The 23593-nt window shown below is 34.5% G+C and overlaps 1 protein-coding gene across 5 annotated transcripts in view; it reads right to left on the bottom strand.

Moving 5' to 3' along the window:
- Positions 1–1010: 1010 nt before the first annotated feature.
- Positions 1011–23593, bottom strand: part of SEC24B (SEC24 homolog B, COPII coat complex component) — a 72055-nt gene continuing 49472 nt past the window's right edge. For 3 of the 5 annotated variants that reach the window (XM_032461631.1, XM_032461660.1, XM_032461649.1), the window contains 18 exons: positions 23105–23289; positions 20427–20529; positions 19113–19239; positions 18310–18419; positions 16564–16676; positions 14053–14171; positions 13644–13699; positions 13189–13395; positions 11152–11275; positions 10583–10741; positions 9692–9865; positions 8959–9069; positions 7055–7230; positions 6509–6646; positions 5498–5602; positions 4697–4789; positions 2350–2453; positions 1011–1919 (listed from right to left, as the gene is read on the bottom strand). In XM_032461631.1, coding sequence (XP_032317522.1) covers positions 1805–1919; positions 2350–2453; positions 4697–4789; positions 5498–5602; positions 6509–6646; positions 7055–7230; positions 8959–9069; positions 9692–9865; positions 10583–10741; positions 11152–11275; positions 13189–13395; positions 13644–13699; positions 14053–14171; positions 16564–16676; positions 18310–18419; positions 19113–19239; positions 20427–20529; positions 23105–23289 — 2319 coding nt within the window. In that variant the 3' untranslated portion in view covers positions 1011–1804. The remainder of the gene's footprint in view (positions 1920–2349; positions 2454–4696; positions 4790–5497; positions 5603–6508; positions 6647–7054; positions 7231–8958; positions 9070–9691; positions 9866–10582; positions 10742–11151; positions 11276–13188; positions 13396–13643; positions 13700–14052; positions 14172–16563; positions 16677–18309; positions 18420–19112; positions 19240–20426; positions 20530–23104; positions 23290–23593) is intronic. The other 2 variants (XM_032461641.1, XM_032461668.1) reach the window with 1 other exon arrangement.

The following is a 23593-nucleotide window of genomic DNA, read 5'->3' as shown; positions in this document are numbered from 1 at the left end:
AAGCATCCCATATCCTGACCACCACTTTCTGTCTTTCCAGCTCATTCCTTCTGTGAAAGTGGAGATTTTATGTTTTGGGCCTGGAACAATTATCTAGCAAGTATTTAAGTGTTTATAAATATCTATTAAATGAAGAACAAAATATCCAAAGACAAAATATTTTCTTTTCTTAAAGCAGAAACAGGAAACTCTGCATTGTAAAATTACAGTATTTAGTTGCCCTTAGAGTACTGCAGTTTTTCCTAATGTTCAGTGAGATTCTCTTTTGCTGGAGGGAGCAGGGTATGGGGACACGCACAGTCCTGGGGGTGGGCTCGGGTGGGAGTAGGTGGTGGGTGGGGAGAGCACTTGACTTTTACTATTAGCTCTGTCACTAATTAGTAATTCACTTAGGGTGAGTCATTAAACCTCTCGTTTCCATCAGGGAATGTGAGAGTACTTTTATTTTTATTCAAAGCAAAGAGATCTACCAAGCACAAAACCAGTAGAAATCACTCACCACACACATCAAGAGCCTTTTTCCTTCCAAAGTTCATCTATGGGACTTTCATACTGTATACGATAAGACTTTGTTCCAAAATCTAAGGATCATTCATAGTTTTTATAGTAAATAAGCTTTTAGTAAATGAGAAATATTTTTCATCAGTATAAAACCACTCTCAAAGTTCAAGATGATAATCTTAAAGTCAATTAAACAGAATAGTCACTTATGTTATGAAAATTTTCTTGCTATCAATGTGCAGGAGAAAATGCCTAATTGAACTGAGAAAGATAAATTAAGGTTATGATTAAGTCAGTAATCATATATATTTTGAAAGTAGCATTTATCTTCAGAATACAAATAGAGTTAAGTACTTGGTAATGTCCACAAATTAATGACAACTTATTCACATGTATTACTGACTGAAATGTAGTATCATTGCATTTCCCTGAGCAGTAAATTCAGTACATCCTATACGTAAAAGTATCACCAACTCCCCCTACCACAAACACACAAACATCAAACCATATTTTGTCAAGCAAAATATTTTTAATTAGTAGGCTGATCATAAATAAATCCACATAAAAGATTTAACAGAATTACAAAGAGTTTTGCATTTCTTTTGTGGACTCAATTCATAGTATGCCTTAGTCAACCTCTCACTCTCTAACTGGGACAAAAAGAGTTGTCATCCAACAACGCAGCACAGTTTAAGCGATTCATATTCTGTAAGTTACATTTTTACATTTCTTTACAAATGTAACATTTATGTACATTATATATATTTTTTTCTATAGTTCATGTACTGAAACTATTGTTTTTACAGGGAAAATATTGAATTCATTTAATGAATATGAATCATTCCTTGTTAAAAAGTAATTCATATAAACAAGTAACACAGTACCACTGCCTTTTGGCATCTCTTTGTCAGAGTTCAAGTCCAAAAATGTTATATTACTTATAAGAAAAAGGATTTTATCTAATTTTACATTATGACATATCATTCCACATAGCTACCTAAGTTTGCTGGCTTGCAATGAACAGAGCACTGTACTGCTGCACTACTGGAAATGTGTAGAAACCAATTCGAAATATACTTGGTGCGACAGCATCATCATTATCATTAATTTAGGGTGAAGAAAATCTGCCACATTCTTTCTTCCTCTTTACCTCTTGCCAAAGCCTCAGACAGGGTGCTGTGCTATGCTATGTATTGTCTCTCGTAACAACAGATGCCTTCATTTCAAATTTCCTATGTGCTTCTCTGACAGATTATGCTTTACCTAGGTTATAGATCCTCTTCTTGTTCAATTTTACCCCACTTCACTTACAAATCTGCTGCTGAACATGAAGCAAAAATTCATAGTAAGAGAATGCAGCTTCTGTCCGGTCTTCAATCAAATGTTGAAAAAATTCTGTTTTAGCAGGACTCTCATCTCTGAAAAAGAAGAAAGGGTATTTATCTTAAAATGCACATTATTAAAAAGAATAGTTATACATTTTAAAAATTACTAATCATGAGGACTTTATGAAAATGCATAGGGGATATTAATCAAGTAACAGCATTCTACCACTAGAATTTTGATAATATTTAAATATAAATATAAATATTTTGATAATATTTAAAATTTGCTTTGTGGGGGAGGGTGTAGCTCAAGCAGTAGAGCGCATGCTTAGTATGCATGAGGTCCTGGGTTCAACCCTCAGTACCTCCTCTAAAAATAAACAAATAAATAAACCTAATTACCTCCCCCCACCAAAAAAAAGAAAGAAAGAAAAAACAATTTTTTAAAAAAATCTGCTTTGAAGACAATTTCACATAGATTGGACAGGATAAGACAGTTTTAGTAAGTTACACAAGTACTTACTTTACCACGTGAAGAACTGGGCTTAATGGTCTGTTGTCTCTAAGCCAAGTTATGAAGGATCTGGCTCTTTCTGATGAAAGTGTGTCTAGCTCTGGAAGATGTGTCTGATAAAAAAATGTAATTAGGAAATTATTACCTTTCTCATAGACTCTGGCAGTATTAGAACTAAATCATGATTGCCACTTCCACCAACCAGCCGCCAGCACTCTATTCCCAGCCCCAACAGCACAAGCAAACACATTAAATTTACATTGTTGACAAATCTGTTTATGTTTTCTTGACTAAGCCAATAAGACATGTTTAATGATATACATGTCACTGATATTTTACCTGAATATTATATTTTTTCTGGATAAGTCAATAAAACATACACATGTCACTAGTAGTGTGTTGCACTTTTATATTTCTTCTAAAGAAGTATCAAATGAAGGGGTTATCACTAAGTTCCAAATTCACTTAACAATTATACCCTATTCTAATAATAGCCATTTTTAGAGAATTTTGTTTCCTTTAGTCCTTAAAATTTAAGGGCAAGGAATTTTAAAGAATAGTGTGAGTGTGTAAATATATTTAAAAACTATATGCAAGACTATTGTAAAAAGACCTAAATAGTCTATTTACATATACATACATACATATATATGTGTGTATGTACATATACATACATAAAGTTCTTTTTTAAGACAACGTAATAGTAAACTAAATAACTCAAAGAATATGGTATGTAAAAATTTTAAATAGAAAAGTTTGGGTTAATTATATTTATAATTTATATCAATGTTTAAAAAGTAAAAGAATAGAATAATTTCTATTTGATATAAATTTTTCTAAGATTTTTCTAAGTATATACTGCTACTATTATATATACACAAACATTTTTGAAAATATAAATGGATCATTTTATGTATACTATTCTCTTCAGGCTTGTATTCTTTTTAATAAATGCATAGCTATTACTACATATAAAGACTTCCACGAATATCTATAGGGTGTATTCTTAGGAGTAAGTAATTTACTTTGTGATACATACTATGTGATTTTAATTTTAACAGATACTGCCAAATGGCCTTCCAAAAGACTGTATAAATGTACGGTCCAATCAATTGTATTTAACAGGCCTGTTGACCTATTCCCTCTGCATTATTGCCTATTATCAAATTTTAAAATCTTTACCATCTGACAAAAATCTGAAAAGAAATGACAAAAAGTGAAAAGAAATGCTATGCTGTTATTTTATTTTTATTTTCTTAATTATGAATGAGGCTCAGCGTTGTTTCATATGGCCGCTACTATGTTTTCCCCAATGAATTGTCTGTTCAAATCCTTTTCCCATTTTTCTTTTCTTATTTTTGAGGCGGGGGGGGGGGTGTCTTTTCCTTAAAGATTTGTAAGAGAACTTCTTATCCTAGAGAGATAAGCTCCTTTCCAGTCATATGACTTAGATAATCTTCCAATTTTGTTGTTTATCTTTTGGCTTTACTTATTTTACCAGATAGAAATGTTTCAAATTTTTTAATCTTTTCCACCACTTACAAAGGCCTTACCCATTTTAATATAACAAAGACTTTTTTTAACATTCCATTTTTTCACAGTGATTTGAGATGATTTACCACATTCTATTTTTCGTGAATTAGATCCATTTCTGAATTCAATTCTGTTTCACTCATATGTTTATTGTGTCAGTATCACAGTGCTTAAATAACCACAGCTTTAAAATAAAGTTTCCTGCTTTATTTAGTAGGACTTATTTTTCACATGATTTCCCCTTTGCTGACATTATTGTCTCTTTTCAAACTTTTCCTTACTATCCTCATTTGTTGAGTTTTAGAAATGAACGCTAGGATTAATGTGTCCAATTTAAAAAATTCAATCAAACTGTGAATGTGGTAAGAATTACATTGACTTTGTATTAATTTTGGGAAAAAGGACATATTTACAATGGACTATCATTTTAGTCATAAAACAATGAAGTACTGATACATGCTACAACATGGATAAACCCTGAAAACACTGAGAAGTAAAAGAAGCCAAACACAAAAGGCCACGTGTTGTGTGATTCCATACATATGAATTGTCCAGAACAGGTAAATCCATAGAGATACAAAGAAGATTAGTGGTTGCCACGGGAAAGCAGGAGGGGAGAACTGGGGGATATAGGTTTCTTTCTGAGATGATAGAAATGCTCTGAAATTAGATACTGGAAATGGTTGTACAACATTGTGAAAATATACTAAAAACTAATGCATAATATACTTTAAAATGGTTAAAATGGTGACTCGTGAATTCTATCTCATAAAAATATTTAAAACAAGGAAGTAAAAGTTAAAGCTGTATAAAATGCACTGACCATTTTCTGTGGTATTGATGCAAAATTAGGATACCCAAGCACATCCTCTATAAAGTTATTGTCACAGCTTTTTCCAATCCAAATGTAAAAAGCCTAAAAATAAAAAAACAACAAAATATTAATACTCCCTTTTCTCAAAATTATCAAGCATAAAAGAGGTAAAGTATACTAATCCAAAACTCAAATCAAGTAGGAACAGACATTAAAGTAAAAAGGAAACCTGTGATTGGCACATTTGGCATCTACATCCAGGAATCTACAGTGCGTCTAGATTTTTTTTTTTTTTAACCATCTTCCTTACTTTTTCCCCAATAGGAATGTAATGCTTCGACCAGGGTAACTGATTCACTATACTTCCTGTCCACTAATTCCATTATTTCAACTACTATCTGTACTTTAACTAATGCCCCCCGCCCCTTGCCCCATCCCGTTCTGTGGCTGTCAGGATCCTTTTCCTGATCATGAGGTATCATTTATGAAGCCATCTTGACCATTCTGACACCCTTCACCCCCACCCTGTCTGATGACTTCTCCTGAACTCCTAATCATTAATGGCATTTCAGACAATGGATAAAGTTGAACTAGATAGACTTTTGAGGTTCCTTTAAATTTTATGAGTCTGTACGATAAAATCCTTGAAGACAGGAATTTATCTCTTTATCAAGTATGTATCATCCATGACACCCTCTGAGCTTCTAATCCATGTTTCACTGCCTGATCTGTGATAATAGAGCTGGACCCTGTAAGTGTTTCTTCTTTTACCAGCCAAAATGTTAAGCTTTGTCATCAGACGGTGCTTACAGAGCCACAGTCCATGAGGAAAGCACCTTCTCTCGTCAGTTTCTCGGCAGACAATTTTTGAAGAGGTGGCTGAGGCACAACTCTGTCGTTAACATGTATCGCACCCTGAAAAGAAAAAGATGGAATGTCAATGAGCTTACGCTACTATTATCACAGTTTGGAAGTTAATGGCCACTAGCTCTTTATGAAATGACATTTGAGAATTTTGGAGGATGCAAAAAATTACAGATGACCTTTGAACAACATGGATTTGAACTACATGAGTCCACATATATGCAGCTTTTTTCAAGAAATACTACAGTACTACATGATCTGCAGCTGGTTGAATCTGTGTGTACAGGACAGAGGATATGGAAGGCTGACTATCAAGGGTCACTATATTGGTAACATATTTCCACCTTGGCTGTAGAATCAAGACACTTAAATGTATTTAAATTAAAAGACACTCAAGTATATTCAAATTTAAAAGATAAAAACATGAATATGTAAAATGATCTGGCCATTTCCTCCCCTGCTGGGATCAGGATATGTTAGAAGTATGACTAACATATCTCAGTAACAAAACACACAGAAGATTCCAAAGAGTGGAGTTTTAACACAATGAAGAAAAAGAGACTACATAATTCCATTTTAAAAATACTATTGGATACCAGATTTGGTTTATAACACTATAATCAAAGTTGTGCTCTGATCATATCAGAAACAGTCAGTATCTCCAAAATTTAAGTGGACGTGCTCACTCTACAACTTAGCTTTGTAATAAGTATTGTAACCAAACCCACAAGGTGAATTGCTTTTGTATGAAACTCTTTTTGAAAACTCCATAATCATAATTGTATCCGATAGTCCTATTGTCCAACTAAACCGATGGCTAGTGTTCTTTTTTAATGTATTAGTACTACAGGGGAAAAACAGAAGAAACTGTTACTCATACATCATCTTAGCTGTAGAATCAAGACACTCAAATATATTTAAATTAAAAAATTTCAAACACACTAAAAGAAACCATACCTCATCTGTCAATCTGTCTATCCTGTATAAGTTGGGGTGAATCATTTTCATTAGATGAACAAGCGGCTGACACTTTATCTGACACATGGCATATACACGGTCATCCAGGCGTGTGCTTGTACCAGTTCTAAAGGCTTTCTACATGGAAAAACGATACACATCACTCAGTAAAACACAAATATAGTGAACAAATATTCACATCAGAGAGACCTGGATTCAAATCTCAGCCCTAACATTTAATAGGTAGGTACGTGAGCAAGTTAATTAGCTTCTCAAAGTTATGTTGTCATCATATGTACGTACACCATTATTTAAGTTGCCCCCACATGTTAGAGTGAGAGTGTATGGTTCCATGAGAGTCATCTGTATTTATACACCTTCATTTTCCACTGATCTTTTCCTGTTCTTCAAAGTCTTCCAATGCTAAGCTGTATAACCATCAATTAAATATTTAAAATCCCACAGAAAACTGAGATTTCATTTCTTCACCTATGTATCGAGAATTTCAAAAGACTTTATTAAAGTTAACAGTGTATAGAAAACTACCTGTTTGAGAAGGGCCAGTACATAGAGAGGAAACAACTTGAGGGAGCTGGGTGCTATCAATGCAGAGTGCTGTAAGTTTGAGACAGTTGAACCATATGCAGATAATGAATCCACCACAGCGTTCACTAGGGCATCTCTTGCATCTGATAGGCTTGATGAAATTGATCGATCCACAGCTATAAAGCAAACAAAATGGAAAGGTATTTAACCAACAGATGCCAATGAATACTACAACATAAAATTTACATGCATTATTTAAGAAACCAACAAAAATTTCATTTTTAGGTTAGAAAAATACATTTTACTTGCTCCCTCATTACACAATTTTTTGGAACTAAATCTGAATAAACCTGACAATCAAAACAAATCTAGATTGCTTTCGACCTTTTTGTTTTAATCTTTTTTAAATTTGAAAACATAACCACTACTGATATTAGAGAATGTGTATCATCCACCTACTTCTGAGAAAGCTCTTGGGGATATTTCCATTACGCAAACAGAAGTCACATGATTAAGTATCACTCTTTTCTGCGTAAACAATGTAAGTTTTGTGAAGTGAAATATCCCTTATTACCCTCTAATATGTCCTTTGTCAAAGCCTTCCTAGGTCAACAAAAATAGAGGGCAAACTAAACACAGGTTCTCATACAGACACTGAAGAGCCAGCTATCAGTGTGGAACTTATTTTCCTCTATGTATATAAGATTTGGGAGTTGGATGGACTAGAGGTCCAGCCTGGGCTCTTGGATTTACTAGCTGTGCAAGTCTAGGCAAACTGATTGACCTCTCTGAGCCTCCATTTTTTTGTCTCTGAAATAAGACCTATTAAAATAAAAATGACCTACATATATGCCCAAGTACTAAAAATAAGATTATATTGAAAAATAATTATGGTTAGCTATAATTAATTTGAAATACAGACACAAAGTGATAGTTAAAATATTGGAATCCTTTAGTAAAAATACTATTATCCTTTTTCCTAAAATGAGTAATAATGATTATTTTTCTCCAGGATTACACGGAAAATAACATGGTTCATTTTACATATACATTTATCTAAAAGGTAGATTTGTTAAAAACAAAACACTCAGTGTTATATTAATTCCCTAACAAATTGTTTTTAAACTCACATACAGTAAAATTTACTTTTTTGAATATAGTTCCATGGTGGTTATACATCAAATGCACAGCCATGTAATCACTGCCACACTCAAGATATACAACAGTTCCATCACCCCAAAGGTATTCCCTGGTGCTGCCCCTTTGTGGTAAAACTGTCTCTGCCCCCAACCCTGATAATCACTGATCTATTCTTCATCCCTATAATTTTCACTTTTCCAGAATGTAATATAAATGGAACCACAAGTATGTAGCCTCTTTGAGTCTAGCTTCTGGCACTTAATATAATGCCTTTGAGTCATCCATGTCCATTCGCATACTAACAGTTCATTCATCGCGAAGTTGTATTCCATCGCATGGAAGTACCATAGTTTGTCCATGCATTCACCAGTTGAAAGACATTTGAGTTGTTACCAGTTATTAGTGATTATGAATCCCACAAAAGATTTTTAAATTAAAGAATTAGTGAGAAATATAAGAACAGTCCAATTCACACTGCTGCAAATGAAAATGTAAACCATACATACCTTTTTAAAAAACATTTTTGTTTATTTTAACTTTTTTGTGTGGGGGAGGAAGGTAATTAGGTTTATTTTTAGAGGAGGTACTGGGGATTGAATCCAGGACCCTGCACACGCCAAGCATACGCTCTACCACTTGAGCTGTATCCTCCCCCAGATATGTACTTTATAAACAAGGGATTTCCAGGGTAAAAAAAAATGCCCAGGCTTCAGTTTTGAGGACAGAAAAATATATTTCACCTATTCCTTCACTTTTTCACTCACCCATGTTTGCCAGAAGGCAGATGGCAGCTTGTACATCCACTCCTGCATATACGTCTGCTAGTGAACTTACCACTGGCAAGCAAAGCGTATGCACTCTAATTCTCCGCTCACCTAATGAAAGGATAAGTCCATGTCATTGCAACATACATCAGACCAACACAGAAATAAATCAAACAGATCAAAGTATTACTCAAGTTATTGTTTTGATTAGATTAAATCACCAACAGGATTCTGAAAGTTTTACAATGAACATGTCTTAAAGAAAATTAAATACCTTCTAAATCTGAACACAGAATATGAACATATACTGTATTTTGTATACAGCTGAACATTAGATTTTGGTTTTTATTTTATTATCACTCATTCTAAATTACATGCAACATAGTAAAACGTCAGAAAACTTAAGACTATGAAATAATAAATGTAGGCTTCAAACGCCATGCAGAATTCATGTTACGGGGAAAGAAATAATGTTCAGGATGACACAGGTGGATTCGGTATGAGACATTCTGGTAGTGTGATCCTGGGAATACAAGTCTTCCACAAGTCAAAAAAGGTATTATTTAAAGAATCAAAAATAAGTTGAAAAAAAAGACTGGAACTTATATTCAATTAACTAATACAGATTCCATTACCTCCCATCGTGTGTTCATTCATTCTCCCCATTCTCCCAGCCTGTGAAAGGAGGAGAGAATCACTGCCACAGGTTATATTTCATTTCTGTTAACCTTACCTTTGCTTGACGTATACAGTAGGGCTGTCTGAAAGCACACTAAGGAAGTATCTGTCAAACTTTCTTCAATTGACAGCTGTACTGCAAACCCAGCATCAGGATTGATGTTGGCAAGGGATAACAGATCAGTGGAACGGACGAAGAAGTTTCCATGAAAAGTATGCATTGAAAGACCTAGGTAAGAGGAAACTTGTCATAAAAGATGAAGTAAGAGCAGTATCTTAGGCTAAAGCTACTTTTTAAAATAAAAAACATCTCTGATTTTGAATCAAAAGGATAACTGGGGAGTAGTACTGGAGTGTCAGTGGAGGTTCTAAAATACTAATTCAAAAAAAAGCCCAGTGCAGGTTATGCAAAAGGAGACTACACATTTAACTTGTATTGACAACTAATCTTTTAATATTTCCTCCTTTGTGATCTAAAGTCAAAGACCTAACATATAAAATTAAACCAATGAAGCTTTTACTGTACAACTTACTTAAGAATTAAAATAAAGGATGAGAATCCTTCCAACATTCACATAAAATGAAGACAATACAAAACTGAAGACCATCTGAGATGATTAGGAAGGCAGACTATTAATTTGACAATTTTCACTTAAAATTGTCCCTATTCCTCAAATTCTTCTGAAATCACCTCCAATATGGGCTTTCTCTTAGATTCTTCCTAATAAAGCAAAACACTACCTTTTCCCACTTACTCAAATTACTTAAAAAATTGGGCAATGGCTATTCAATAACTATATATATATATATTTATAACAGGATACGGCTAACTGAATCAAGCAGAAAATCCTTTATAATTATTATATGTAGTCATAGTCAATATATGAATGTTTATTAATTTTGACAAAAGTATATAGTACAAAGCATAATTTGTATTATTTCATACCTTTAGTACACCTTATTCTCATAACAGCTTCAAACCCAATTTTTCTTGTGAGATATCGTTTTAGGTCTTTTTGTAACTTCTCTGCTTGTGAAGGATTGTGCATATAGTGGAAAGACGGATAATAATAGATGCAGCCTGCAGAATACCTGGAAATGCAAGCTTTAGAGAGAAATATAAAAAGAATTACCTGCAGAAACAATAATATCCTACTTGTCCATATCCTATATTACAAAGTGCAGATTCTATATTACAAAGAAATCTAAGTTATAATGAAAAAAAACCTAAGCTGTTAAAAAAAATGAGGATAATATATAACTCTGAGAAACACAAATATCTGTAAAATGTAACATATGGTAAGGTTTACTGTTGAGCAGAATGATAAGGGAACTATGTTTTAAAAACATAGCATTTTATATTTGTATAGTGCTTTGAAGTTTACCAGTAATTTTCATAGACATTATCTAATTCACGTATGTCTCCCCTGAAACTATTGAGAACTTAAAAGTTTAGATTTAACTATATGCTAGAAATATTTATGTAAACAGATAAATACAGTAGTATCTCCTTACCTAGAGAAGCGAGATCAGAATACTGTGAACTTAAAAGGAACAGGTCCACTGCAGTCTGCTGCCCTGAGCAATCTAAGGCGAGTTTCTTATAAAAATCAGTTGCAGGGCCAAGATGCTGTACAACCTAAGTCAACAGGTCATAAAGTAAGAGCTAGAAACCCTGGGAATAATTGCTAACATCTATAAAGAAAGCACTTATGTGCCAGCACAGATGTTTCATATAAATTACATTATTTAATCCTCATAGTAATATGTATCTCATAGAGTTATCCACATTTACAGATGAGGAAACAGACAAAAAAATGATAAAGTAACTTGATCAGTTCCATAGTTGTAACATAAAGTCAGGAAGTCTGGCTCCAGCGTGACTGCTGTTAGCCATTATTATATGTATACTGCTAAGCAAAAACACGAGAGAGTAACAGATTAAGGAAGGCTTTTCCTGTTGGTGTGAGGACACTTGAGCTGAGGAGATGGCACTGGAGAAGAGTTAAGAATGCAAAAGCCAGGCTCCAAGTTCTTAATTACTACACTATACAACAATATGTTTCAATCTTCTTAATTACAGTGCGTGATTATCGTATTAGAGTTTCCTCAAATATAGAGGAATATGCAATACAGAACAGATACTTACGCTGTTGAGTGCCAGGCAGAAAGAGAGCATTTCTGGAAGTTAAATGAGGGGACAAAACCCACAAAACTGTATTGAAGAATCAGTAAACACTTTCCTGTGCTCAAAACACCTCAGTATTCTCAGTGGATTTCAATGGGTCAGTGAACTGAATGCTAGCTGTACTTGTTGATGAATTAAAATATACTTGCTCCAATTTATTTTGAAATTAGCTCCTTTCTCAAAAGCAATTTAAAAACACAATGTCTATAAAAAGTAAAATATGGTGCTGCTCTTCTCTAGCAATGTGGTGAAGAATAAAAAAGCAACAATACTTAATGGTGGCTAGAAGATGAGAGTCCTTTAGAGTACAGGACGGTAACAACCCCAATAAATAAAGCACAATAAAAGTGTAAATACAGTTTACACTCCCTAACCCAATAATCCACTTCTAGGAATTTATCTTAAGGAAAAACTGAATATGTGGCTAAAAATTTTATGACACTATTAAAACTGTTAACTCATACTCATAACTGACATTATTAAAAATGTTTAATTCACACTCATAACTATTTGCAATGGCATTTTCTTATCTGTAAGTTGAAGTCAGACAAAACTTACGTACAGAACAAAAATGATTGTTCTAGTAAAATTTTTATTTGAAATAAGGGATTACAATACCCTGACCAAATCTCCATGTAAAACTTAAGTAATATTCAGTCTCATTTTCTTTTTTTAAATAATGAAAACACTGGCAACAACTATTCAACACTAGGAGGCAATTAATTAAATCAAGTTTTCACGTTTACTAAAAAATATTTTTAAAGAGAATTTTTAGGGACCTCAGAAAATGTTCACTATATACTCTTCAGTGAAAAATGTCAATGAATAAACATGGTATACACATGTAAGGCCCAATTATGCTTACTTGTATGTATTTGTGTAACTAAATGCTATTATCTTAACAGTGAGATAATTGATCATTTATATTAGTTTCCATTTTCCAAGTTTTATATAGTGATTTGTATCACCTTCATAATGAAAAAATGTATTAGTATGTGCATGTTAAATTATAACCTCAGATCGTGAGTATTATCACTTGTGAAACAGAAAAGAGCACTGGAGCCAGAAATTCAAGTCACATCTTTACCATTAAACAGTTACTTAACCTTTGGTAAGACTGTTTAATCTGTTTCCTCATCTGTAAAATAAAAGGGTTGGGGTAGATAATGTATAAATTTCTATAACTTGTAAACAAAGTTATAAAAAGAACACAAGGCAACACAATAACAAAGAAAGATTAATTTGAGTTAAACTGTCTCACCAGTTTTTTTCCTTACTATCAATGAAGTGGAAAAACAGAACAGACACAGTCTTAGAGGCAGAGACACGATCCTGAGCATGACAGAGAAACCAATGTAAAATACCTTTGTGCTGGATCTCTGATTAGGGTCCTCTCTGGACTGCAGAAGACCTGCCCCCAAGGAAGGCAACTGTGTCTGAAACACAGACACACGGCCGCCTGTTGGAGACATTAATTTAAAGGCAGCCTGAAGTGCAGGACCCAGGGCGCTGTGTGTCTCTCTTGTGTTGGTGAACATATTTGGTAATGCATTCAGTAAGTCTTTTATAAGCTGGAGAAACAAGGATTAAAAGTTGAATTACTGGGAAAGCAAGGCAATATTCTTCTTTAAAACATCCCAGAGTATAGTATGTGCCACTACATTTTAGGGGATGGTAAACTGAGTAGTCAACAATGTGCTACCTACATTGTTTACTGCAATGTTGATATAGTCCACGTATAACAGATGTTCAGCATTTTAGTTATCAGTTGAAGTAACAGAAATATTTTAATACTTTAAGGAAAAAAAATCACTCTCACCTCTTTACTTTCATGTAGATTCACAAGCAAGCTATCCGGTGTGGGCAGGAAAACATCTATAGGAAAAACATGTATTTTAACCAAAAGATAAATCAGGTCAAAAGAATTTCACATTTAAAAATCTTAGTTTTTTAAAGGCCATACATGTAATGGGTACAGTGATAGTGCTTTATTAACTACATACACTCTGTATTACACACGTGTGTGTGCTTGAGCGTGTGTAGGTATACACACACAGGTGTAAAGAACTTATAATCACGTATTTTCCAGGAAAACAATGATTTTAAAACAAATATCAAAGTGCGCCAAATTATCCTTACAGCATTATGACATGAGGTATTGTAAAATACAGTAGCCTGAATTCCAAACTTCTATAGTGAAAAAGACTGTTATTTTATTCACTGCTTACCATCTATATCAGACACAATCAACATTTGAGGCTGTGATAATCCTTCTTGTAAGTTGTAGAAATGAATAGTGCTATCAAAGGTCATGAATCCTATTCTTGTTCGTGAATCGCCAGGAAGCCTAAAGATACAAATGACAATTTAAAATTCAAAGTGCTAAGTAAACAAATTTTATTAAAAACAAAGGATAGTAAACTAAGTCTAAGAATAACCACATATGCTTTTTAAAGAAAATAGAAAAGTTATCCCTATCTATACCAATGTATATCAGCGGACAGCAAACATGGAACTTTCCATTTTCAGATGAAACCACTGACATGTTTAATAGAGTTCATGCTTCAGAAAATTGAACTATATTCAAATAATAAACCAATACTAAAACTGATAATGATTAAAACCAAAGATTTCTTGCTAACTTTCCTGTGAAACACATTCCATTAAGTGAAAAAGTACTCATATTTTCAGTAATATTATAAAAATGATGTATCTTGTTTAAGCATTTTAAGGAGAACTAATGCAAATCAGATTTTAACATGTAAAATTTTAAATAAAAACCACATTTAGGAACATTGAGACATTTCATCTATCATCAATCGTTTAAAATTTCCTGTTAGAACTCAGTATTCAAAAGCCAATGATACAAAAAAAAAAAAAAAAAAAAAGATACAGCAAAGAAGAACAAATTACCATTTAAAAGCCTGTCAAGCTTTCTTCATTAATAAGATAGATGCTTTATCTTGCCAAAGTATATTTCTAAGTACCACCAAGTATGTTAACTGTTATTATGTAATCTGTTGTTTTAGCAATGTCTTTAAAATATTTTTGAATGTTACAGGATGCCAAAATAGTGTGCATCAAAAGCAAAAAGCATTATTACTATTATGAGTGGTCAATCAGGCTACTCAGATACAGTCTGCAAGCTCGGTCAAAAAGCCTGTCAGAGAACAGAATACAACAAGCCATGTGGGTATTTAGTTTACAACACTGGTCAAGATTTATGTTGTTTACACAGACTAATTTCTTCACTTCTTTGAGATTTCTAAGGTCACTGAGTATTAGGGCTATTTGTTACCAATCAGATTGGAGGCAGCAAATTCCTTTTTCGCAAAGCCGCAGCCACAGCCCTTTCCAAAACTATCATACTACCTTGCTGCTATCCTATCACCGTTTCCTTTTTTTTTTTTTAACTTTCCTAATACTTTTATTTTCCACTGTAATATTATATATATATGTTTTTTCTATTTTCCATTCCCAATTTTATCCTTTTGGTTTTGCATAGTCTATTTAATTCACAAATAGTCACTCACCTTCGTTGGACTGGCTCCTGTTTCTAGGGCTATATCCTCATACTTTCCCAGCAAGTTAACGCTGCAGTTTTAAAAACTATTTCTTTGCAGGGGGTCTCCCATTCCCACCCACTGCTATAGGTATAACTGAATTAAGTAATTGTGACTAAAAAAAGGACAAATGCTTTAATCAAGGGTAAAGATATGAAAAATTTAGGTTACTAACAGAAACAAAAAGCAGACCATTGAATATCCTTGGAGGTTTTTAATCTTGAATGTCTCGATGTTACTGGTTTATTCACAGGCCAAACCCAGTGATGTGGAGGTTATGGTGACTAGAGCTAGCACGCAGTAGAGCAGGAACCCTCAAACTCGAATGGAAGATGAGGGCGAAGAACCTTTTGGAATCACTAAGAGTACTTCAGACAAAATATTCACACGTGACCACCCCCACACTGCTGCACATGGCAAGAACCACCGCAGCAGTGGTTCTTACTGACAATCTTAAGTTACACTTCTTACGGGTGTTGGAGAAGAAAAAGAAATGTACAGAAACAACTTTGTTTTCCAGAGATTTGGAAGATTTATCTTTTAACACGGTTAAGGGTCTCCTTTATGACTAATACTGGTAGACACAAGGCAGGAATTAGAGTCAGGTATAAGCAACCTATCCTATACTCTGTTTCCACTTTCAAAATAAAGCTCATTACTAATGTGCCAGCTCAGTTCCTGGCTTCCTGAAATATTCAGCACAAAATCAATTCCCTCTTTCCCTTTATCTGTCTCATTCTATCATTAGCTTATTGAAAACTCTCTTATAAAAATCTCCTTGCACAGGCATGATTTACAGCTAGATTTCTCTCTCTATCCAGATCCTTGCTATCCTGGCCAACTCAAAATTTCTGGGTCCCTGTGCTCAGAGCTGCTAAGTCAGAGGGATGGCTAGATGAGACCTAAATTCCTTACTAAGTATTAAAACTTTTATGACTTTAAGATTCAGATACCAAATCATAAATCATAATAATCTAAGTAGCAGGAGCTTTATTCTAAGGTAGACAGGAGGCATTCTTTTCATGATAAATTAAATTAATCAAAACCAGCTCCATAAATTGCTAATAAACACTTCATATTTAAATACATTTATGTATATACAATCATACACACACACACACACACACACACACACACACACACACATATTATGAGTGAAAAAAAAAAACCTCTTACTTGTCTAGATTTTCTAACAGTGACTGGCACAAAACTGTCAAATATCCAGCCTCCACTGCATTATGAGACACATCTAAAACAAACAAGTAAACTGCGGGTTGAGGAGGACGAAGCTGAAAGGAATAGAAATAATGCAATTTATTCAGTAAGTACAATTTATTCTCTTTATATCACAATTACTACTAGATACGATTCTGGATTAAGCATTATTAGGCAGTGATTACATATAACGGTTAAATAAATAGGCTAAATTTCTTCCTGATAGAGTGTTAAGTTTATTATTTAATACTAACCTCTGTATCCCTTCCCTACTCTTAAAACATTTTTTTTTCAACCTGACAACCATCAGGACTATTGAGTCACCTGGTAGCAGCCAAATCCCAAGGGTTAAGTGCCAGGTGCAAACAAAGTCCCTGTGATGGCACTCTAAGTACGTGAAATCCTATCTGCTAGAGATACATAAGAAGTATATATATATTTAATATGTTTATTAAATATTTATATTTATATGATAAAGCATTTATGGGCTAAATGCTATGGTGCTGGGGTTAGTATTTAATAAACTCCAGAGCTGGGGAGGGATGGGGCGACTGGGGTAGACTGGGGACACATGAAATACATTTAGCAAAATGTTGATAATTATTGAAGCCTGGTGATGGGTTAATGATGGTCATTAAACTATCTTCTCTTCTTTCAAGCATACTTGAAAATTACTATTATGAAAGTTAAAAAAGGAGGAGATATATATATAAACTTCAAAAAAATATGCCAACGAAGAATGGTAAAAATTAAAGATTACTTCTTGCTTCACCACTTCAATTAGATAAAGATTCCTAAGGAGCCAGGGCAGAGCTGGCAACATAATAAGATGTACAGAAAGCAAGAAGTTGAGAGTAAAAGTGACCAAGAGAAAGTTTACTACAGTTAATATGGAAACAGACAAGAAAATAGTAGTTCAGTGGGCAGATGCTAAATTGGACATAAAGGACCATAAAAATCACAAGAATAAGTTAAGAAATGGGCCAAGCACCAGGAATTCCATACATATTAGTTGTCCCTGTTCACATTTTCCCACTAGCAACACTTTACATTTATACGGACAACAAAGATTAGAAATGAAGATACAGAAGAAATGCAAGTTATTATAAAGATACTTGAAATGAGTAGAAACAAAAAGATGATGAGCAGAACTAAGGCCAAGAATTTGTTTTTGTAAGTGGAAAAGAAGAATGAGATCTGAAGAATCAGTGTAATTAAAGAACAGGGGAAATTTTATGATTAACTGGGAAGAGCAGAATCAGAGTGAAGCTAACATCCATTCATCTTCACATCTGCACTGGGTGTACCAGTAAAATGGTGTTATCTTTAAGGGCCTGAAAAGTGCAGATGTGTTTTTTGGCAAAAACATGAGTTTCTCTGTTTGAGTATCTTAAATATTAAATACTAAATGATAATTAGATTATTTATATTTATCCATACAAGCAATCAAATCAAAATGGCAACAAACTGCAGATGTTGGTGCCCTTCATGAAACGTTACCAATGTTTCTTAGTGATATAATTGTATTCTTCCAGGAGATCTATAATATTTACAAAGAATTTTCTATTTGTTAAGTATAAACTTCCAGCATTATTTCAAAAAATTCATATCACAATTTTAAAATTTAGACAAGAATTCACTTAACAGCAAACTATAAATGACCAGTACAATTGTGTCCCACAACTAATTTCAACACCGAATAGTTACCATGTAATCTGAAGAGGCAATGAACTCCACTGTTGAATTCTGAACTTCTGGCCGTTTATGAGGCTCTCCATAAGACCGGGTGATGGGGTTATACATAAACTCTTCAGGAACTAGGTAAGATTAGGAATCCAGTGTAAATTTAGTAACACAATTTGTAACTAAAAACATTTATATGCCTAGAAATAAACACCTCTATCATCAGAATTTATGAGGTTTACAACAGTTCTGTGAACACCTAATGATAAAAACCAACCTCTTACACCCGCTTGAAAAAAATAAATCAGAAGGATAAAAAAAATTTATTTTCTGAAATCAGGTGAGAAAACCTGGACCCAGGTAACTCTGCTTCTTAGGCTTGTGTCCCATTTACTATACCCCACGACATGGAAAAGAAATCAGACAAACACAAATTTGCAAGCAATTATACCAAGAGGACCTAAGAAATGACTGAAGAGGACAAACGGATACACACGCACGCTTGTGTCCACATGCACTGGCAAAGATCTACACTGAGCTGAATGGACCAAAGGTACAAACAGAAGACAATCTCAACTTGTCAGGGTCAAGCATACTTAGTCTGCATGACCTTCGCTGCCAATTTCATGAATTCCTTTTACTTTGCCCTCCCTGTCACTCTCCTCATTATCAGTTATACCCCTGGCCAGATAAAATGAAGCGTCCCTAGACTGTATTCTTTCCATTAAAAGTGACATGAAAGTTTTTAAAGCAATGAGGATAATGGCAAAAAATGTCAAAATGTTTTAAATAAATTATACACAGTTTTTTAAGAATCTGAAACTCACCATCATTAATTCTGTAGCACAAATTGCATTTCCATCTACGTTGATCAATGAAGGATACAAAAGGGTTGATATATGTTCGACAAGATCGGCACCTCACAATGGTATTGGATGTTATTACTGGTAATTGCTAGGAAGTAAAATAAAGATGTTGTAGCAGACAAAGCACCCGAGGGAAAAATGGACCACAGACTGCTCTTCTCCACATACAGAACAGAAACCACACTTGTTTTTTGAAATTGAAGCATTTTAATAAAACACACGAGTATGCTGAGGAACGCAAGCAGCAATCTAGCTTTCTCCCTCTTCTGTCACAAACTATCAAATAATACCAAAGTCAAGTCAAACTGAACGTAATAAAAGTTACTGGCTGACAAGAAAAGTCTTGTTGGCCAAGAAAATACAACAACTCAGAGCTTAGAGCTTATCAGCTAAACTCAAGAAACAACAGTGAGAAACATATACCATATAAAAATGCCTTTGTCTCTGCTGCCTGACTGCCCCTCGCACTAGACCCTAAGGCACTGTGCAGTAGACAACCACACAGTCCTGGTGGGGACTGCAGGCCACAAGAAGCCAAATACAAAGTGCCTTAAAGAAATACATCTCTTTATGCTTAGCTTGGAAAAGGAACTTTATATTCAACATAAGAAATTCAGAAAATACGAAATATTATTCTGTCTCCCTGAACTAACCCCTGATTGGAAACTTAAAAAAGTTAACGTTTTCATCCAATAAACTTGACATGTTTAGACTTTATTATTACAAAGGTTATTTAGTTAATATAGTTAAGAACAATCATGCAGTCCCCCCCACCTCAACTGGAGAGCGTGGCTGGTGCTTCCTTTACGTTTAATAAAGAACCCCTAAAGTTTATATATCGTCTATGGCCTTTTCAACTTCCAAAACTAATTTTTCAAAATCCAACTCAGTTCTCACCACTTGTAGAAAAATTCTGCTACTGTACCCAGAAGGAATCTCTTCCCATACTGTGCTTACTACCTAAGTAACTCACAGAATTTGATTATGTTACACATATTAGTTATCCGGAACAGTAATTACTTGTTTTCACATCTTTGTCCCTTGTTAAATAAGAATTTCTTGGGGGCAAGGCCAATGACTTAATCATCTTGCTGTTTACCAGTGCTTAGTTTAGGGACTGTCACAAAACACGTGGCAGAAAATGTCTGCTGAATTGAATCTGACAGAAATGATTAAATCTAACTTCAAATAAAAGAAGATGAAAAAAATCTAAGAAAATACACAATCTGAATACCTTGCACATGAGCACAAACATTTCTGAGGATGTTACTTTACCGTTAGGTCTCTGAAGGGATGTAACAACAATCCTAAAGGAAGCTTAGCTTTATTCAGTAAAGCCTGTGTCTGTGGAATATTTGTCAAAGTACACCGAAATGAACTGCAAAAATATAAACGACATGGACTATGTTAGCTATCAGAAAACAAAACAAAACAAAACAAAAAAACTGAAGTAGCTAGTTGTAAACAACTAAACATTTAAGGGCAAACTCGTAAAAATCATCTGGGTATGTTACATAACCATAACTAGGAGAATTCTGATTACTTTAAACAGGCATGTATGTTATTTATGTCAAAAGACCTAAATTAAGGAGTCAACATTTTCATGGTGGAGAAGTGCAACACATTAAAAAAAAAAAAAAAAACAACAGTAACTCTACTATGACTAGCAGGGCACGAGCAGGAGGAGGTAGAAAATACGAGTGAAAAGATACACCTCTGCACCTTTAATGATGCTGTTCCTGCTTTACTGCCCATTTTTCACCTGTTGAACTCTGACTCTTACTGTGAGACTCAAAGTTATAGCTTCACATGAAACCATCCGCACCCCGATCACAAGTCAGAAGTAAAGACTTCTTCCTCTGTGCACTGAGATCTGTTTATGCTTCTATGGTATCAATTAGTCGGATCTGCTAGCTGGCTGTGCACTTTGTTTATATCCTCCACTGGAGATCAGAGATATTTTGTCCCTGTGTCACCCTGGTACTATTCCTCTCACAGAATAAGTGCTTAAAATTTATTAAGTTACAAATTAAGGTCAGCAGACATAGAGTCAATAAAGGAACAATCCAAGAGATAAGAGGCTGAGGTACTGGAAACCAGGACAGGAGTTCCTAAGAAGAGTGTTGAACAGTATGTAGAGATATCCAGATACGTGTTGACTCTAGGCTGGTGGTGTTCCTTGAACACGCCAAGCTGGCTCCTGCTTTGGGACTTCAGCATTTGGTGTTCACGTAGCTTGGCACACTCTTTTTCCAGAGTCACATCTTGCTCTCTTGTTTCATTCAAATTTCTATTCAAGTGTTAACTCCTTGCAAAAAACGTATCCTGACTCAATTAAAAATAGTCACCCTCCACCCTCACTACTCCCTACTTCATAGTAATCTCTGAAAATACATTACATACTCACTGGTTTGACTATTCACAGTATGTCTTCCCTAATATGATATTGGCTGCATGAGATCGGGAACTTTGTTTCTTTCATTTACTGCTTCATTCCCAGCACCTAGCGACAGTGCCTGGCACTTAACTTGGAAGGCATTCAGTATATATTTATTGAATGAATTATCTTAACAATAGCAGACACAGTTACTATTCCTGTTTTACAGCTGACAATACTGAGAACTTAAGAGGTTGAATAACTGGGACAGTTTCATGGCTACTTATCAGTGGAACCAAGGTAAGAACCTAGGTTTTTCAAACTCTGAAGCATACACTCTAAAGCCTATTACTCTGCTTTGCTATTTTGGTAAGAGATTTTTTCATAGAAAACACATAACTGAGTAGAAGCATACACACCATCCCCTACCTGTGTGACCCCTTACACATGTACATATACTGCATTCACCTACTTGGGGACGCCTAACCCATCACACACAGGCCGTGATCCACACACCTACTGCCCTGACAGCAGTTTACATTAAGGATGGGCAGCTCTTCTCAATCTAGAATCAGTGATTATACATTTTTATAGATATGATCTTGGCACTCACTGATGGGGGGCTGGCAATAGACTGTGGCAGAAGAGGTGGAACCCTCAAAGCATCTCCATTTCCTGTTTCCTGTATTGGAAATCCATATAAGGCAGTGGCTGAAAAACGCTAGAAAACTATCGCCTTAAAAAAAAAAGCCTTTAAAGAACACTAATTTTCCTAATGCAAGGAAGAAGATAATGTTGTCTGTGAATCAGAGTTTACTTTCTGAGGAGAGATTCCAGAAGCAGGAGGTCTTCTAAAAAGCATCCTAGTCTTAGGAGACAGAAGGACCGAAAGCAGACAAGAACGGAGAACTTTTAGTTTTGGGGGCACTGGGAGGTGAGAAACAGAGCTCACCCACCTAAAGGATACACCAGGGGCTGTGGCCACCAGAAGGAGGCTGCCTGCTAAACTGTTCCACGAGGCAAGGAAACACTCAAAGAAAATCTAAATCTAAATTCAGGCTGGATAAATAAGCCTGGGGTCAATGGTCTTCACACTCTATACTGAGTGGGAAAAGAAAATTCAGAGGAAAACGTATCTGAACCTGGGGTCTACATAAGTGAAGTCTGTATCCTTTTCAAGCAAAGATTGAAGGGCATAAAATTTTAAAGATTTCGCTTAATTTAAAAGACATCAGAAGTTACTACTGGTGAAAAGTGAGGAAAAAAGAAATTTAAGAAAAGAAAAATATAGTTAGATTTGGGTTCCTAAGACCCTTCACTAAAATAGAAAAAAAAAATTCTGAAGCATTAGGTGATAGGGAATGAGACTGAATGGCAACAGAGATGGGGACAGGGACAGGTGATCTGAATTGAGTTTTACATCTGGAACTTCTTTACAGACTAAATTAGAAGAGTTTACGTTAACAAAACTTCCAATCAAGGAATTAATATCATATTACTTTTACTATTTTTGAAAGTCATACAGTGTTTTTGACAAGGTATCTTACTTACTTAAGATTTTAAATTAAATACTTACTCTGGGCTACAATTCAATTTTCTGAGGTCTGAATTCAAGTTAGGTACAGGAGCCCAAACAGGAGTCATGGGTAAAATATTCCTCTCTTGAGTAAGGTTTACAGGTCTCAAGCTCTCTGGCTGTGAGGAACTCTGAAGACTCAATCCTCCCAGACTGGATGACAGTTGGTTCATACCAGGATACTGCTGAAAAGAGCAACTCAGAATGAAACAGAAGAACAATATAACAAGCATAAATAAAACTTATAGTATACATAGGTTTTAAGCATACAGAAAAGGCAAGAAGATAAGAAAATTTAAATCTGGCTTTGTAATAGCAGGATGACTTAATAGAGCAGCTCACAGCTTAAAGCATTCTTGAAAAAAAAAACTCAAAGCAAAATACTGAATAATTTTAAAACTTATTTGCACCATTAAATTTCACAGCAAAACTTCAACAACAATGCTTTCAATGTCAAAGAAGTTAGTTTCTCTGAATACACTTCATACT

Source organism: Camelus ferus, chromosome 2 (assembly GCF_009834535.1).
Source record: "Camelus ferus isolate YT-003-E chromosome 2, BCGSAC_Cfer_1.0, whole genome shotgun sequence".
NCBI classification, from domain to species: Eukaryota; Metazoa; Chordata; class Mammalia; order Artiodactyla; family Camelidae; genus Camelus; species Camelus ferus.
This window is presented reverse-complemented; position numbering and strand designations above follow the sequence as displayed.